At 35.3% G+C, this 18,792-nt stretch overlaps 2 protein-coding genes and 1 long non-coding RNA gene across 3 annotated transcripts; 1 reads left to right on the plus strand and 2 right to left on the minus strand.

Moving 5' to 3' along the window:
- Positions 1–878: 878 nt before the first annotated feature.
- On the plus strand, positions 879–2,819 carry LOC103443212 (HVA22-like protein f). Its single transcript, XM_008382016.4, has 5 exons — positions 879–1,132; positions 1,741–1,767; positions 1,876–1,998; positions 2,252–2,501; positions 2,606–2,819. Exons 1-5 carry the CDS (start codon positions 1,086–1,088, stop codon positions 2,630–2,632), a joined length of 474 nt encoding a protein of 157 aa, XP_008380238.3. The 5' UTR covers positions 879–1,085; the 3' UTR covers positions 2,633–2,819.
- A 183-nt stretch (positions 2,820–3,002) lies between these two features.
- Positions 3,003–10,296, minus strand: LOC103443211 (uncharacterized). The gene is made up of 4 exons (XM_008382014.4): positions 9,906–10,296; positions 9,068–9,818; positions 3,323–6,360; positions 3,003–3,227 (listed from the first exon to the last, which is right to left on the minus strand). Exons 1-3 carry the CDS (start codon positions 9,935–9,937, stop codon positions 3,325–3,327), a joined length of 3,819 nt encoding a protein of 1,272 aa, XP_008380236.3. The 5' UTR covers positions 9,938–10,296; the 3' UTR covers positions 3,003–3,227; positions 3,323–3,324.
- Positions 10,297–16,180: 5,884 nt separating this feature from the next.
- On the minus strand, positions 16,181–18,226 carry LOC108174119 (uncharacterized). Its single transcript, XR_001790889.3, has 2 exons — positions 17,705–18,226; positions 16,181–16,810 (listed from the first exon to the last, which is right to left on the minus strand). It is a non-coding gene; the product is annotated as an uncharacterized lncRNA (long non-coding RNA).
- Positions 18,227–18,792: the final 566 nt, after the last annotated feature.

The following is an 18,792-nucleotide window of genomic DNA, read 5'->3' on the forward strand; positions in this document are numbered from 1 at the left end:
ACATAACATGCTGGAGTTACATCAAGTTAAAGTTAATGCACAAAGTACATGTAATGATGAAAGCTTTTGGAATTATTAAGGTAGGCTACTGTTTTTGGACCACAAAATAATAACATGTTGTCGTTGTTGTACCCTGCCTTACTTGCTTGTCCATCACATGCCTTGTCGCTTTTTATTACCTACACTCCACCTTTAGGGTTTGCTTGCTCTAATTTCTTTTGCTTTTTCCTTTTTTCTTTTTTATTAACTTTTTAATCCCCTTTTTTCATTATTTATTTCTTTCTAAAGTAAATATAAATCATATGTAACCGAGTCAGAGAGATTCAGATGCAATGTGTTTACTTGTTTTCTCGCATTAACTAGTAATCACCTAATGAGTATGCGATATTGAATCTGATCGTGAAAAACAAACGCGTTCTTTAATCAAAAGATACATATTTACATGCAAATTTTTTCATCAATTGAGTGTGTGTTTCGGGTCTTATTTTTTAATAGCACGCATTTTATTGTACTAATTAAATCCATATAGCTATTAACCTTAACATGCTTATAATAAGCATGCAGCGTATTGAACATTAGAGGAATCAATACAAGTTCATGAGTTTGCAGCATGAAGCTTGTGATTATTGGGGCCTTCTGGTCTTTCAAAGCCTTTAATTTATGAGTGCATCACTAATTAATAAACACCAATCTTTATAATTATTATCCTTTTTTTATAACCAATTAATATGTATGTTATGCATATATAATAAATAAAAACTGAAATGTGTATGTTATAAGATGCTAACGCACGTAAAAGTAGCTTTGAAAAAGGAGAAAAGTTTCAAGAGAAAGAAAAGCTAGCTAAGGTATATATGCCAATGCCATTGAGATCACCAAAAGAAAACCCTTTGATGGGGCAAAAATTCTTTACTTGGCTTCATCAAATCAACCTCAACAATCCAGAGACTTTTAAATACACGACTTACTTGTACTTCCCATCATCGACTCATTTTCTCAGGAAATTATTGCTCATATATTTCAGGATTAATTTTTAAGAAGAAACGAGTGCGCGGCCGGACCAGATCAAATTATAGTGTTTCAGCATGGGTGTTCTTGGAGCCATTGCTAAAAATTTGGATACAATAATCGGGTATTTAGCAAAAGACCCACCTAAAATATCATCATCTGTTTTTATTCTTATTATTTTTTTAATAATTGCTCTATCATATCCTCCATTCATCGATGTATGCATGAAATGTATTTGGTTATATTCATGTAGAGCAAAAGAGTATTAAAAACGTACAATGTAGATGTATGCATGAAATGTATTTGGTTATATTCATGTCACATTAAAGCCTTAGACAACACATATATTCGTGTGATTTCTACAACAAGTAAGATGATCTGAAATATATATATTTTTTTTTTTTGAAGACCAATCTAAAGCAATTTTTTATTAGCTACCCAACCATGGTGGATGGGGGACTTTTTGAATCTATAAACTTTATACAGTTGTTTGACCTTCAAGTTTTCACAATCTTAATTAATAAATATATAGTTGAAGGTTTCAAGCTTCCAATATTGTTAATATTATGGGTAATTTTTTGAAATATATCCAAGAAATATGAATAATAACATGCATTAACGAACATATATACATATGTGTATTTTATTATATCATAACCGGAACTTACTAATTGATATTTCATTTCTACGTACCGATTAATCTTGAGAATTTTGCTTTTGATCTTCTTGCAGGCCAGGCCTTCTGCTTCTTTATCCATTGTAAGTACATTCTTAATAATCGACCAAAAAAAGCAATAATCAGCTAGAATTGATTGACTAATTTATTGATATATTTATTAATTCCATTTGGTGATCATGCATGAACAGGTATGCATCAATGAGAGCAATCGAGAGCCCTTCAGCACTCGACGATCAGCAGTGGCTAACATATTGGGTTATATACTCTTTCATAACCTTATTCGAACTATCCTGCTGGAAAGTCCTAGCTTGGTATGTAAACAAAATACTGCATGCACATTTATTTTAGGGAGGGAGATAATTTCCACACTCTCATTTTCACTTTCTTCACTCATCGATCTCTTTGTTTTTGTCTCTTGATTCTGCTTGTATTTATTCATTCCAACTGTTAGAAAAATAGAATCTGGAAATCATTTCTCTTTATTTTGATATATACATTTTTCTAATAACTATCCATGCAACTATTGATCAAACTATATATGTATTTGGAAATTGGCATGTATAGGATTCCAATATGGCCGTATACGAAGCTGTTATTTTGCATTTGGTTGGTGTTGCCAATTTTCAATGGGGCAGCCTATATTTATGAGAACGTTGTGAGGAAGTATGTGAAGCTTGGAATGGATATGACGAGCTCAAACTATACAGCGGGTCAGAAGAAGGTCCTGCAAATGATGAGCCTCGACGCAAGGAAGTCCGTCGAACGCTTCATCAGTCAACATGGAGAAGATGCTTTCGAAAGAGTCGTCAAAGCGGTATGTACAAACACTAATTACGATCATCATCGAAGAATTAATATCTATTGATCTCTTTCTAAGAAAGATTAAGTTCACCAATGAATCTGTGATCAAATACGCAGGCTGAAAAAGAAGCTAGGAGGTACTGATCGATGCAGCAATTATGTAGCTACAAACATATAGAAGAGATGTGCATTCTAGTCTTTGTAACTTTCTTTCAATATCAATGTAATTGGAAGCTTATATATGCTTTATTTCTCTCGAGTATTGGAGAAAATGCATGTCGATAAATGTACTTTGAAGAAATAGAGCAAAAGTGAAATTTCTATTGCAGTATACCAAAATCTTGGAAAAAAACTATTTTTAAAAAAGGCCAAAAAATTTCCTGCTTATGGAGGGACTAGAATTTTCGCACTTCGAAAATTACATATACTCAAGAAAACAGGAATCTTAACTTCAGCCAGCAAAAACAAAAAAAAATAATAAATCTTAACTTCAGCCAGCAAAAACAAAAAAAAATAATAATAAAATTGTAAGATAAAGCATATAAGCTAAAATGTCATATTTTACAGATCCCATGTGGAGATCGTAACATGGCTTTAGAAATAGATGTGAAAATACATAAGTTTTCAACAGTTAATTTGGCAAGTGTTACTGCAAGCGCAACAACCTGAAATCCTATGAACAATGCTGCTTCTGGCATTCATGCATGAACGTTCTTGTATCCTGGCCTAAGCAGTGAACCTGTGGCATTCACAAAATGTGATGTTTACAAGCATCTGACACAAAAAAAAAATGATGTGGCGGAAAGGAACATATATCCATTTAAGAAGACTTACTTCTAAAACCTGTAAATCTTTGTTGTTTTCTTCTGAGGTTGTGGTTCTCTGAAACCATTAGTTACTGCAACAAAGGGGATTGTTGAATGGATTGACCTGGAGTTATCCTGATCCACATTTGGAGTGGGTTTTATGATGTGTGTTGCTCCTGCACAAAGTTTAATGGGGCCTGTACTTCTCACAACGCCATCCATTTTGGAAGACTCAACTCCAAAGGTTTTGAATCCATCCTTTTGAACGTCGTGTTGGCTGCAACCCAAATCGCTTGCTTTCTTCCAACTTGAGTCGAGGTCAAGTGCTCTCATATTAGACTGCATTTCATCTAAAATGTTCCCTCTTGACGATCCTGCAGCAGCACTCAACTTTTCTTGTGTTTCTAAGCGCAACATGTTGGCAGCCTTTGTTGAATCTACAGCTTTCACTGCCAGTCTCTTGGTTTTCTTGAAGGGATATGGGTCTTTGATACTGAAAGATTTTGTTTTTAATCTGTCTTTGATCTTGATTCTGTTTCTGTCCATGTCGGTGCCAGATGTTGGTTGTAGATTTACTCCTTGAACAGCTCGAGCAAGAGGAGGCATAACTGCAGTCGCCTGAGTAGGTGCATTCTCCCTCACTTGTGAATGAGAGGTCATGAAATTGCAAGGATAAGAAATTTCCGACGAATGATGCTCGTTAAAAAAGTTAGCTCTCGGCATAATATGCTGATGGTGTCTGCTATCCACATTTAGAAAAGATTGAGAAGCTGCATTTGGGGGGTTTACCTGCAGTGTTGCATGTAAAAACCAAGGGGGCATGCCCATAGAGGAGCTCTGAAACCATGATGACTCCACATTATTGTCTCTACATTCAGGATTCAGGAAAGGGAAGCCGAATGATGATTTTGCAAAATGAGGTGGATTCTGCTTGTAATTGAGTTCAGCAGGTCTTAAAACCCCATGCCCACAGGTACTAGGAGGAGCAGATAATATCGGTAGTTGAGAGCCAAACTGTAGGGATTGTAGAGATTCAGCTCCAGACAAGAATTGCTCTCGGAATTTAGGTGCCCCATTAAACATTGCAGGTGAAGTGGGCATCTGAGCAAAACGGATCAAATTAGAACTTGGACTTCTGTTGGCGGTAAGGCTGCCATTTTCAAACGTGGAATGGCTTTGCCAGTTGCGGTAAGTGTGGGGAAATCTGGACTCTGAAGCTTTCATCATTAAATTTTGCTGTGGGGCATGTTCTCTGTGAATTTCAAACGACTGTGCGGCAGGTTCTTTCAACTTCCCCGATGCTGTGCATGGAAACCAGTTATGCTGGAAATTCCTGTTCAACGACAGAGTATCCAAGGCGGTACTTGAAGGACAATGCTCTGCTATAATTTCCTTATCTGTCCACAATGTTCCATCCTCAAATCCTTGAATCTCTCTGCTACTTTTACCAATTGCCACATCTTTTCCCATTAACCGCATTGTTGGTTGATTCACACCCAATGGTGTGCGGCCTGAATTTTCCTTAGAGATCATTCCACCTATCTTTTGGTTCTTCACCTGGTCAAATTGTCCGCATTCACTGATAGAGACATTCATCAGGTTCCGGTCTGAAACAATTGGGCAAAAAGAGTGGCTGCTTCCGCTCTCAAAATCAAACTGATGTATATCTGCTCTTTGAGTACTTTGCAAGTAAGTAGCACCAAACAAATCTCGAATATGTGACCTAGGATTCTGTTTAACACAATTCTGCATAGGAAAGAAGTTCAACCGATCACTTGGAAGTTCTCTTTCCAAAACATGTTTGTTGCATGCAGTCGAACAATCTCCTGTATTTGTTACATGGGTAAAATTCTGCGTCGGTAAGCTGCTGATACTTGTCAAGTGGGTAAAATTCTGTGTAGGCAAGCCATTGGAGGACCCTGGTGTAGCATTCAACTTCCTCAACTGGATTAGCTCACCATGTGAATTGAGAGGCAAGCCAACAAAGTCCTCATCTGCACACCCTTCCCTATATGTAACTGTTCTTTGTTTCCACTCCGGAAAGGGATATGAGCCACCCATCAAGTCCATGGGTGGACATAATAATTGGGAGTGCAGACCACAATCGCTGAATTTATCAATTTCAGATTGTGACAGGAATGGAAACCTCCCCTTTGCTTTCTCATTGAAAATGAAACTAGATGAAGAAGGGACAGGAAATGCTCCTGTATTTTCCTTTGAACTCATTGCAGAAACTCCGTGCATAGGATGTACGACATGATCAATCATCTTTCCACTGGGCTCAAAATCTCTGGAAACAGTAGCTCCTTGAGTACTTACACGGGATTCTTCTAGAGCAAATATCGGTCTTGGAAAGCGAGAATCTGCAGGTCTATGTGTGGGGGGTAGGTAGCCTTGGTCGAACATCCTCAAATTATTATCTTCAGCCGCAAAACTACTTGAAGGCACAGATTTATCTGGCATTTGATTTACTTTTTCTTGATGAGTCATATGTGGCCTCAGAAAACTTGGAATATCAACATGATCAGGAATTATAGGCAATTCCTTCCTTCCGATTACACTGCAAGACTCAGTTCCAATATCTGTATCAATTGAAACATCATTTTTTCTTCTGTGTACCTCCATGGGGGCTGCTTCTTTATTACTGTCAGAAGACTGGTCCTTCTCAGATGAACTAGCAAAGGAATCGGAATTATTCTCAAAGGAAGACACTCGATTATTCCTCGGACTAAGTTTGTGATCCATCCCAGAAAATTTAACATGCCTTTCTGAATGTTGAATACCACAAGGATTTGATTGACTATCACTTTGCATGCTGCAATAAGTGGAGTTCTGCCCACAAACATCATGATTCTTGAGAATGCTGTGAACGGCAAACACTGGTTTTTTACGCTTTGGAAATGATTTGGATGTTTGAACAACTTTTCGCTTCTTTGCAGTTAAACATTTGACATTTGGTGTCCTTGCACAAGCAGTTACAGAATCCCAAATATCCGGTGCAAACTTCTTATTCAGCTTTTTGGCATAATTGGCTGAACTTTGCAATTTAAGTTTGCAAGAATGGTCCTAATTCATACAAGAAAGTCATTACACCGTCACATTCAAATTCTTAAAACAAAACAAGAAAATTTACATAAATCTATATCGTTGGTTCAGTAAAACTTTGTATTGATCATAGTTAATAAGTAAGCATTAGAAAATATTTTATTTAGCTACAATATCAGTATGTATTAATTGGATTAAAAGCACTCTTAAGTGCAAAGGGAATTTCTAAATCAAGTATTCTGGACTGCCATATCATAAGCTCACTTAAAGCTATTGATTATCCGACGATCCATTGTACTATCTATGACGAATAGACCACTAGTATGTCCTTCTGTCAAAAAAGAAATTCCAGCAGAAATATACTAGCGTAATGCGAAAAACACTTTTTGCATCCTTTTTGCATACATGCCAATACCAAAACAAGACGAAGATAAATAAAACACCCCAGCCGAAGTTTGTGCTTAGCAACAGTTAATACTTATTCTCTCAGATCAAAACTTTAATATTCAACTGCAGATTGTAGTTTCCATCAAGTAGATCCGTCACCCGATTACAACTTGAAGTCATTCTACCATATATCCAGATAAAGCAATACTCCTGGGATTTAGCTGCATTGCAAGTAAGATGAAATTTATCCTACTTCGTAACAAAGGCTTGTAACTTGTCTGATCACATATATACCTCTCTATCTTGTCCAAACAATTTAGCTGATTCAAGAAACATCTATTATAGCTTATCAGATCATATTGCAACTAATACAGCTTCCCAGAGATTGCTCTTGTCCAAACAATTTGTCGCTCAATCGAAACATTCACATTAAACCTTTTAATGGACATAGCTGATTCATGAAAGATCGGTTCAGATTCTCCATGCTTCTCTTGAAAGAGTCTGTTTAACTAAAGGATTTAGGGTAAGTTAATGATTGTAGGAACCAATGACATCGCACAGCTAGGTAAGACTTCATGTGTGATTGTTTTAGACCGCAAGATCAAAGTGACCATTGTTGCTTCAATTTTAGAATTCTTAGATAGTTATTATTCTGCAGAAAGGAATCCATCGTCTTTATCTTTGAACAATTAGACCAACCTTCCGTAGTACTGAAATATCATTCTTTAATATCTCTATCATCATTTCGAACTATCAGCCATGCCACAAAGATTGTTCAGACCAAGAAGTTAAAGGCATGATATACAAGGACAAAACACCCATTCAATCTCTCTTTCTTAACTGAATCCAAGATTTCAAGACACAATACCCAGCCAAAAAGCTAACATGTGCAGAATAAACTCCACTTGACCAGATATCATCCATACGATAAAGATGTTTCACCTTTTGACTCACATTCTTGTGATGATATGATGACAGAAGAATGAAAATCACCAGGCATGCATTATCTCCAAGCTCTTCGTTCACTTAATGGAATTATCCTTCCAAACGATTTCTAAAAGATCCCACTACCACTAGACATAAAATGACATCCTGAAGGCATAAAAGTCTAGCATTCATAATTCCACAAATCTACGACATTCAGATAAATCGAATCAAATACCACCGCTCATTTGATCGCTGATTCAATGTATGATCGATTATCTCTTAAATGTTTTATCGATTATATCCTCAATGCATGCGATCCAATTACAAACCAGCATATGGATCTAGCATATAATTGCTTGACCAAACCCCGACTGAATAGCTGGAATAACATCCCAAAACAGTCATCCATAGCTGCTGTAACCATTCAAACACCATACATATATACAGTGATACATATACTGAAATCTCTTGTTTCAGAAGTTGTTCATGTGGACCCGAATAGTCTTTAACTTCCCAGTACTGATATATATCTAGCAAGTCTTGGGCGTTCATAGTCTTCCAAACCATATCAGACCAAGAAGCAGACAAGATCCAGTATTCTAGATATTCCAAGGTCAAGGATATCTAATCAATCCCCAAAGCCAATCAGAAGATCCAAATTTAATCAAGGACAAACACAAATAATGCACTGCCAATCTCTTGCAACAACCAAGATCACACAAATTAAAAAACAGTACTACTGCATGCCCATCCGTATCACATGATTTCCCGATGATCAGAAACCCGTTCACCATACGTATAAAGTTATTCATTTCATCAGCAACCATCTTTGTAAAACTTCGTAAATGGATATATAGCTAGTAGAGCTTTCAAAAATTATTACCACACTTTTAATAAGCAATATAATTATACAGACGCCCACTTCTAAATCTAAATCTAATCTGATCGAAATTGGAGCATATTTTCTTCCCAAAGAGATTAGTACTCAAACAGTGTGTGTCTGTGTGTGTGGGGGGAAACAACATCATTAGTGTAGCTAGGATTATACACTTGCTAAACCAAGGACAAAGAAAATCGTCCACCCTATAAAATCCCTTTTTCTGCCGAATCCGTACCGTACAGCTGGATCACCAACCTCTCCCCTCCATAACCCGATAAATTTTTTTGGACAATCCATAACCCCGTAAATAAGAACACATAAAACACAAGGTACAATGACAACAAACGCACTCGCTCCCCTCAAACTAATTACAACGTTTTCTCCCAGCTTTTTTACCAGTATAATTTTATGCACAAAGTAATCAAACTAACACTACAGTAATCAACTTCAACAACAATCTTATTATATAATCATAAAAAAACACACACCCAACTGTTTAATCAATATTTTATGGTATGAAAGTTGATCACATACCTTGTTTGCAATTAACCCATCATTCTTCACCATCTTAATCTTCTTCTTCTTGAACTTCTTGTTGTTGTTCTCCTCCTCCAATAACATAACCCTTTTTTCCTTCTTCCTTTTCTTTACTTTCTTTGTTGCCTTTAAAACACTGCCACTCTCACCCAACACCTTACAATTATTATCTCCATCAACGTCATCTCTTTCACAAAGATCTTTTTCATGCGTTTGAATCTGCGGCGCCACCGCGAATATTTCCGCAATAGATCTCTTCTTGGGAGCTTTCGATTTTATCTTCCCCATCTGCCTCCTCCGCTCCTCCCTCGACGCAAGACAGCCATCGATATGGGCGTTCACACCGTTCACGGTAGACGCCTCAAAATCTTTACAAACTGGACAAACCAACGACGATAAGTCGTCGTCGGACGATTTCAGGGTCTCCTCGCTCTCAGCCGCACCATCACCATCAGCAGCAACAACCTCGTCAAGTCGTTGTTCGACAGCAGTGAATTCGATGTCGTTTCTGGGGATATCTGAGCTTTCTTTGTTGACAAGAGTTAGTACCTCTTTGTTTTTGTTGGATCTTTTCGAGCGGTGGAGCTCGTGGGACCACCAGTTGAACTTGGTCACGGTCATCGGAGGAAGCAACGCCGCCGCTTCTGCTTCCTTCTTCTTCTTCGTATCTTCGTCGTCGTGGTTGTCCGCAACCGCGAAGGGATAACATTTCAGCACGTCCACGGTTCGCATCTTCGCCGCATATTCTCTACAAAAACAGAAGAACAAATTTTTAAGAGCGGCAAAAAACAAAGCAAAGAAAAGTTGCTAAATTTGAGGTAGCAAGCAAGCTTACCGGATGGAGAAGCCACCAAACGCAACTGCCATGGTCGTTTTGAGGAGAACAAGAAGGAGAAATGAGGATAAGGGTTGTAGGTAGAAGCTATAGAGAATCAATAGCTTTAGAGGATAGAGATAGATAGACAGAGAAAGGAAGAGAGAGAGGAGAGAAAGATGGATATATTGTATACTCTCCTGCTTTCTCTTTTCTTTCGGTTTGTGCGTGTAATGGATTATTATTTTTTATTTTTCCCGCTCGAGAGAGGGAAGGACTGAAGGAAAAGGGAGGACAGCAGCGGGCAGACTGAAGACTGAAAACTGAAGAGCAGTAGTGTACTACTCATGGGCCGAAGAGGTGGTGGTATTTCTCTGTCTTCTTCTCTCTCTCTCTCTCTTTCTCGAGCAGCAGGAGCACTTTGCTTTGCTTCCCCCTTATTTATGACTGACAGAGACATGACAGACCCCTACCCAAAACGCTAAAGTGACCCAATTTAACCACGAGAGATTTTTCAATGTAATCGGTATAAAAGTAATATATCACGTATTATTATTTAAATAATAGAATATATTGTTAAAATGTTAATAATTTAAAAAATAAATTTTTTACCATTTCTATAAAAATACTTGATGTATCATTCATATTTCTGCCACAATAAAAAATTTCTCCAATCTCTCTATGTCATCCCCATTCCCCACATACTGACCTATATTTATATTTAGTTTATATTCTCTTTTATATATATATATATAAGAGAAATGTTCTCCTGATCATGTTAACATCAAATCTAAAAATGGATGATGCTATAAACACATTTATTTGTCTTTACACATTTTTTTAAATTTTTAAATGTTAGATCTAATAAATTAAAAAATATCGAAAAAATAAAAATTAATAAAGAGAAGAGGTAAAAATGGGTCGGTTTATCGCACAACCCAATAAAATAAGATTTATATGTTGACTTATCTCTTCACCCTCAATTTTCTTTATATAAAATAAAATAAACTTTTCATTGGTCATCATATTATTTAAATGTGATATAGTATTATGGTTTGGTAATGTTCTTCTTTATTTATAAGTGAGAAATTTTAGGTCTAAATCTAGTAAATGACGAATTCAATACCAAAATAGGTTGTTCATTATGCAGCTTAGTCGAACTCTCCCTCCTCTTAGTGTAAACTATATCGTTCTACTCATAAAAAATAAAAAATAAAAAAATCCTATTATTTAAATAGAAAAGTTTTTTTTTAACAAATTATATTATCTATACCAAAGGAAGGAGATGACCTTAATCTCATAATGGGCTAATAATAATGTAGTTCAAATTCGCCTTTAGCGAGAATCAAACATAAGACCTCTAACTTACAAGTGAAGAGGAATACCACTAGATCGTAGTATTAAGTGGCAATATAAAGGTTCATTTTCATTCTTCAAAAAACTGAGTTTTAGACTATAACCTTGTGTAAGTTAAAATCCGATTTTTGTCCCTAATGTATTTAATCATCTCATTTATTAATTATATTTTGATATTTTGTTTCTCTTTTTCTTCCTATTTTTAATGTATTAATTTCATTTAAATTTAATTTCCATTTCATTCATGATAATATATTTGATGTCTACATTTAGGTAAACTAATTTTTTTTTATAATAAATTTGGATACAATTTGTATGTTCTTCATTTAGGTACATTAATTCATTTGGTATATTTCGGTATATTCATCGATACAAATATATAGGTAATTAATTCAAATATAATGCATTTCAATACGTATATTTTGGTACACACATTTCGGTATTATAATACATTCTAGTACATACATTTTGGTTTGTACATTTTGGTATTGACATTTTGTTACATACATTTTGGTATTAACATATACATGTGGAACACTAGGTGGACTCATTGCTCAACATAATTAGGGTGAGCAATAAATTTGTTGACATTATAAGAGAGTTGTGATATAAGTTGTAAATATATAGTAAGAGTAAACTGCCAATTTTCTCCCTGAATTTTCACTTAACTTTCGATTTCCCCGCTAAACTTTTCAATTGGAAAATTAAGGACTTAAACTAATTTTTTTGGCCAATTTCCCCCTGCTAGTAGTTTTTCATTCATTCCATCCAAATTTTTGTTAAATGGGAGCATGTGCACAACATGTGAAGGTAGTTTGGTCGCTTTGTTCTTTAAAATAATTGAAAACCCTAGATTTCTAAAATGTCAACCTATGCAAATTTGTGTGATTCTATAACTTTTGTGTCTGAAGGTCTGGCGAAGTGACACTTTTGTCTTTAAAGGAGAGTCACGTGGTGTGTACGTGATAAGAGTTAACGTTAATTGTGATGAAATCTATGGAAAACTAATATTAAGGGAGAAATTGGCCACAAAAATTAGTTAAGTCCTTCATTTTCCAATTGAAAATTTTTAGGGGGGGAAATCGAAAACTAAGTAAAAGTTTAGAGGGGGCAGATCGGCAGTTTGGCCTATATAATAATGATAGGTAACTTATTTGCTTATGTTTATGTGAAATTAGAAATTTATTTGGATGCTTTAAACTAGATGTGTTTTGTCTAGTAAATAGGAGTTGTAAGGGCCTATCTCTAAAGAGTTTTATATATTACTTATAAGAATAAAAAATAAAAAATAAAAAATAAAGAATAAAGAACATTTTGGTATTATGTGGAAAATTAGTATGATATTGTTAAGTGAAATAAATTATTTATGATAGTATGTGATCGACATGCTGATATAGTGCACCGTATTTAAATTATGCGTGCATTTACCATTAATAACTAAACACTAAATTTGAACCTTAACTTTATCATTATGTTTCCTAACAAAAAAATATGGCGTTGTGTGTTAAATTCTTAACATTCGTGAATTCGTTACACCACTTGTTACTATATATAAGTGCTCAACTGATTAATAAATTAATACGACACTAATTATTTGTTTGGGTATACTTCACAAAGTAATTCTATGATCCGGAGCGTTCATTTTTTGGGTCATTATTGTTTACCCCTTTAGTCATTATTGTGAACATTTCATTGTTTGTCGACAACACTAAGTTTGTAACATATATGTCTGTAATCACTAATTATGTTCAAGCCCTAAATTTTGAAGAAATAGTTTTTTAATTAGTTTTTCAAGTAGAAGGGATTAAATGGATTGGTTATAATAGATTAGGTTAAATTTTGTTCATGACTAATTCATCTTCTACCTTTAACTTAAATAAAATTTAAAAATAGACATTCTTCAATCCAGCCTAATCCTAAATACCAAAGTGGCATATAGTGTTATATGTTATGTTTTTGATTGAATATGTTGAATATGGTGAGACTTCAATAAAAAATTTGCACGGCACTAGTTGCTTAGTTGATTAAGAATATTAATTTTTTCTCTCAAGATTCTGATTTCAATTTCCTGCTCATATGAAAAATAGAAATAAGACGATATCATTTTAATTAACAATGAGTCTTACAAATCCTTTTCATTGTAACTCTTTGGAAGGTATGATAAGAGTCTAAAAGAATAAGGAAAATGTTAACCATTGCTATTAAAAAAGTAGTGCACACCACCACCACCACCACCCATATTCGATTATTCTTGGAGCGATATGCAACAAGGATTCTGCTACATACGCAAGCAAAAGCAAAACTCAACACAACACACGTCGAAAGGCATCGCGTGAACATACGACTGTACTTAGTTGGTCACTAATTAAGCGCTAAGTTAATTTGTTCATTCTAATTTTCCTTTCTGCAAAGGGGCCAACATAAACAATTAATTTCAATTTTCTTGTCAATACCTTTGGGACACCCCTGTCCATAAGTTAATAAGTACATATATGTAAGTGACATATGGACCACGATTACCTAAGTACAATTTTGAACCTCATAATATTTCAAATAGTTAAGAACACTTATTTTTGGCACTATAGGTGTTTTAAGTACGATTTTTGTAAATAACGAATTTGATACCAATTTATTTTGATTAACTCAGTATATAATAATTTGAGTCTAATAATTTGACTCTAAGGATGCGTTTGTTGCACCGGACTATCTCGGACTGGATTAGCTTCAGGGACTAAGGTAGACTGGCTTAGACTAGACTAAGCTGGACTGACTTAGTGAAGCGTTTGGTGCAGTGTCGGACTAAAAAGTAAGATAATTAACACACTTTAATATTATATTATTTAACCAATATCTATTAATATTTTAATATTAATATATTTATTTATTCTTTTATAATCTTCTTCCTCTTTCTTAACCTCTCTTTTTCTCCGTCCATGGTGTTCCTGTCCTTTCCCTTTTTTACTCTCTTTTTTCTTCGTCCCATTGTCACCCCTCCCCACTCTCTCTTTTTCGCCATTTTCACTCAAATTACTTTGCTCTATTCTTCTCTTCTTTAAACTATGAAACTCTGAATTTGTTTTGATATTTAAATTTCAGTTCTTTGAGATTACAATTTCAGTTCTTGGCGTTGGATTAAATCCAAAGCAAATCCAGCTAGGTATTCCTTCTCGAAGCAAAGAGGGGAAATCTGGGTTGTGGGTTCGTTGGGTTTCATAAGAGGGGAGAAATCAATTTGAAGCAAATAGAATGTTGGGTTCGCGGGACGAAGGAGATCGACGAGACGGCAAGATTTGGTGATGGGTTTGCGGGGATGATGGAGATCGACGAGACTGCAAGATTTGTGACTGGATTTGGCGACGCATGGTTGCAGATCGCAAACGATGCAGATATTAGAGAGCCGGGATTAGCAATCCCATCCTTTTCGGGGGTACTAGCCAAGACGAGGTAGCGAAGCCTTTAGTCGGAACGAATCCGACTTAATCCCATTAAAGACAGTCCCAAATCAAACCAAACACAGACTAGTAAGCCAGTCTAGTCTAGTGAAACCTAAGGAGCTCAAACAAACACGCCCTAAGTTAACAATATTTACTTCCCACCTGATATTTAAAAATAAAAAAATAAAAAAAAATAAAAAATAAAAAAACTTCCCACCTGATATTTTAAGTTCATATTTTCTCTCCTTTAACATCACTTAGGTAAAAAAAAATTTATAGCAGTTATGAGACAAGCCCCCTTGGAAGTGAATTAACTTCTGTTAGCTGTGTGGACCTTTAGACCTTGAGGTGAAGGCCAGGCACTACTCAATTTACATCACCCTCTTCCTTAACAATATGTATGGACCACATTTGCATACAAGTTTATTTAAGTCTAGCCACATCGACAGTATACTGGTCCCCTAGACTTCAAAAATTTGTAACTTCTAGCTATTTATACCAAGAAAAAAAATTACTAATTACAACTTTCAGCTTCTTATATAGCAGATTGCTTAAGGGAAGGGATCTCCATTTTTTGAAAAAAAGGGGATTATGTGTAGGGCCCACTCCATATCGAATTTCAACGATCCGAACCGTCTATTTTGTTAGTCTCGATTCATAGATCATCCTTGCAAAATATTAGCTAAATTATAAATGTTTAAGACATCTAATTGGGTTCAAAGAAATAAACGAATACTTTGTTATATAAGAAAAAATGAAATTTGATCTTGATAATTAAATAGGCAAACAGTTTCGGATTGAATTGAATTTTTGCAAGGATGGTCTGTGAATCGAGACTAACAAAATAGACGGTTTGGATCGTTGAAATTCAATGTGGAGTGGGCCCCACACCTAATCCCAAAAAATGGGGATCCCTTCCCTTAAGCAATTTGTCTTATATAGTTAGCTAGTTTCATCTTCTACTAGTTAGATGAAGGTTTTAAAATATGTTAGGTGCTAGTTAGATCAAAGTTCTATATAACTTTTAGCTTTTTTTTTTTTATAGAAGACCGAGTTAGATTGGTCATGCAGCACTCCACATGTTAACATATCTTTATATATAGGGAACTCTATTTTCTTTGACGTACCAAATAATGAATGCATGTTCAGTGATATTCACAACTTTTTTTTTCTTCATTATACCTCTTCTTCTTCTTCTTCTTTTTGTTTTTTTTTTTTTTTTTCACATCACTTGAATGTCACGCATTCATACAGTGGTGGAAATACACCGATATCTAAAGGGCCTCAAGTTATATTTATGCACCAGTATATATATATATATATATATATATATATATATATATATATATATATTTGGTGAGTAGATCAACTACCCCCATTTACCTCCTTTGTAACATAATTTAATTGGCACATCTTGAGAATCTTGTTGCTATTGGGAATTCTACGTACAACCAAGAAAAGGAATAAGCATGTTAGATATTGTCACACGAGCCAAGAGCTACATGATGTAGAAATATGTGCAAGTTAAATTTAGAAGATGAATGAGAATTTCAAGAGTTTAGGATTTATTGGCACATTCCCATGGTTGGAGGCTGTCGGACCATGCAATGGCATGGACCTCTCACGTGTCATCTCAGAGCTTGGAGACGATATCAACATCATCTTCAGATCTAGCAGAACATGCAAGTCCGGGTCTCAATATGTCTACAACACCATAGACATTCCCTAATCATCTTAAATAAGCATGACTCTGCCAATAAGCTATAAAGAAGGTTCCAAGCCCTAGCTTGAGCCTAACTAAGAGAATCCAGGTCTGAATAGTATGAACGTGATCCTCATATCTTATTCGAGAACTACACCTCATCCAAAATTGAAGACTAAGCAAAGATAAGAGCCAACACGGCTTGAGAGTAATATCCACTCATGGATTCTCAAGATAAACCTCAAAAAGGATATAAGCATCGGTCATTCTAAACCCTAGAGCTGAGATACAAACTTTATAACTCTTTCCCTGAGTTCATTCAACAATACCAATCGACACTAACTTGAGTGTCGGGGAATCTTTGACCGACAGTACAATGGTGCTCCTCAAAAGCTCTTCCTTGTTCGCAGGTTGTTCAAGTTCGCACCGTGAGTCTGCAAATTGTGTTCTAATAATTAGTACTATATCAATATTTTACATTAATAATGAGTTGAATGGTAGGGTTTTATCATTGCCAACATGTATCTGTGACAAAGATAATTCCAATATAAGGCACGGGAATAAAGTGAGTAAATGGTTTTGACTTGTTCAATAGTCATTGGAAGTACGATTAAAGATATGGGAGGTTGCTAGCAATGATGGTGACTGTTGATATTTTTATACCCCATTTTTAATGCACGTATGCTTATGCTGTTATGCATGGCAGCATGCATGGTAATGTAAAATGTTCATGAATACATGGGTAAAATACTCATGCATGCACGGTGATGTATGTTCATGCAACCATGTATATATGATGGACACATGTATGCATTCAAGGGACGATGGAGACAGGGCGCTCCGCTCCACCGAGGGAGGTGTCATAGACCCCAGCTACCAGAAACATGTGTGTCCCATGAATAAAGACACGAATTGTGCCAGACATTAAAATACAAGAGTAAATAAATACTGTTCGCTTGCCTACTGAACAAAATGAGAAAAATACAAACAGCACAGCGTGTAATAAAGTTTGAAACAACAACAAAGTGCAATTAGGGGTAGTTCGGGTCAGGATCCCGAACTGAAAAACATAACCCAAATTGCGAACGAATTCCTTTTGGGACGGGATTCCAAAAATTTTAATCGGAATTTCGATATTCTTCAAAAAATATTAAAATATTAGTATTTCGTTACGCTTTGGAAAAACTAAAGATGCTTAAAAAATAAAGATATACAAACAATACCCATTTGAGCAAAATACAAAATTAAAGCATGAAAACACAAAAAGCAATTAAATTTATACAAACAAAATTTTTAAAAAAGTAAAGAGTATACGGAATTAATCAAACCTGAAGACCAGAAATCTACAGAGATGGAATGGGGCAGCGACTGAGGCAATTGTGGAAGGAGAGTAGGTCCTGCTGCGGTTGGGCGGAGGAGCCAAGGCGGGTAACGGGGGCTAAGCACGCCTTTGGAAAGGGAACATTGAAGGAAGCCATTGGAGTGTGTTGTGAAGCAAACCTCGATTTTAGGTGGACAAAGAAGATGAGTCGATCGAGGGAGAGAGAGAGAGAGAGAGATAGTGAGATTGTGGGAATGAGGTCGAGAGAGATAGGGTAATGAATGAACGGTTGAGATTAAATCTCAAACAAATCCAACTCGCCACATAAGTCTTAGACCTAATTTAAAATTAAATATAATAAAATATGCTTTGGTTTGGGATTATAGAAGAAGGCATATGGCTGTGGGATCTCGAGTCCTGTATCGAACTTTTTGGAAACGGTTAAGAGATTTTCGATTCGGTTTTGGAATTTTCAGTTTTTTTTTTTTCCACCCCTAAGAATAATAAATGAGATACTATATTTTTGGACCACCCCCTCCCAATTCATATGACAAACAGATATCAGATCTATTATACTATTTGCAATATTGCAAAAATATCAACCGAAGTGATAAGGTTGTGTAGTATATATGTGTCAATGTTTAATATCCATCCGTATCTACTATATGATATATTTATATAAATTTTTCTGTTTTCAAAAGAAGGCAACGAACTAATTAATTAGCTCATCTATATAAGTTTTTTCATTTTTAATAGTGCATATTATAATGTTTCTACGTGCATAGGTGTGATCATTTCATTTTTCTTTATTTGAATACATAATAAGTATATTGTTCATAATTGGTTCTCATTTCATTCGTTTACTCGTCTTTTTTTAGAAATTTATCTAGGGGCATGAGCTATAAACCGTAATTGTTACCTACGAGAACAAATCTTCTGCATTTATTTTACGTTTAGCCTTTCTGTTGTCTTTATCATTAATTGATATATATTAAATTTATAATAACAAAGTTAAAAAGAGTTAAATTTATTAACACGTGTCAATTACTAATAAAAGTTACAGAAATACCACACATAAAACAAGTGCACAAATTT

Source organism: Malus domestica, chromosome 09 (assembly GCF_042453785.1).
Source record: "Malus domestica chromosome 09, GDT2T_hap1".
NCBI lineage: Eukaryota > Viridiplantae > Streptophyta > Magnoliopsida > Rosales > Rosaceae > Malus > Malus domestica.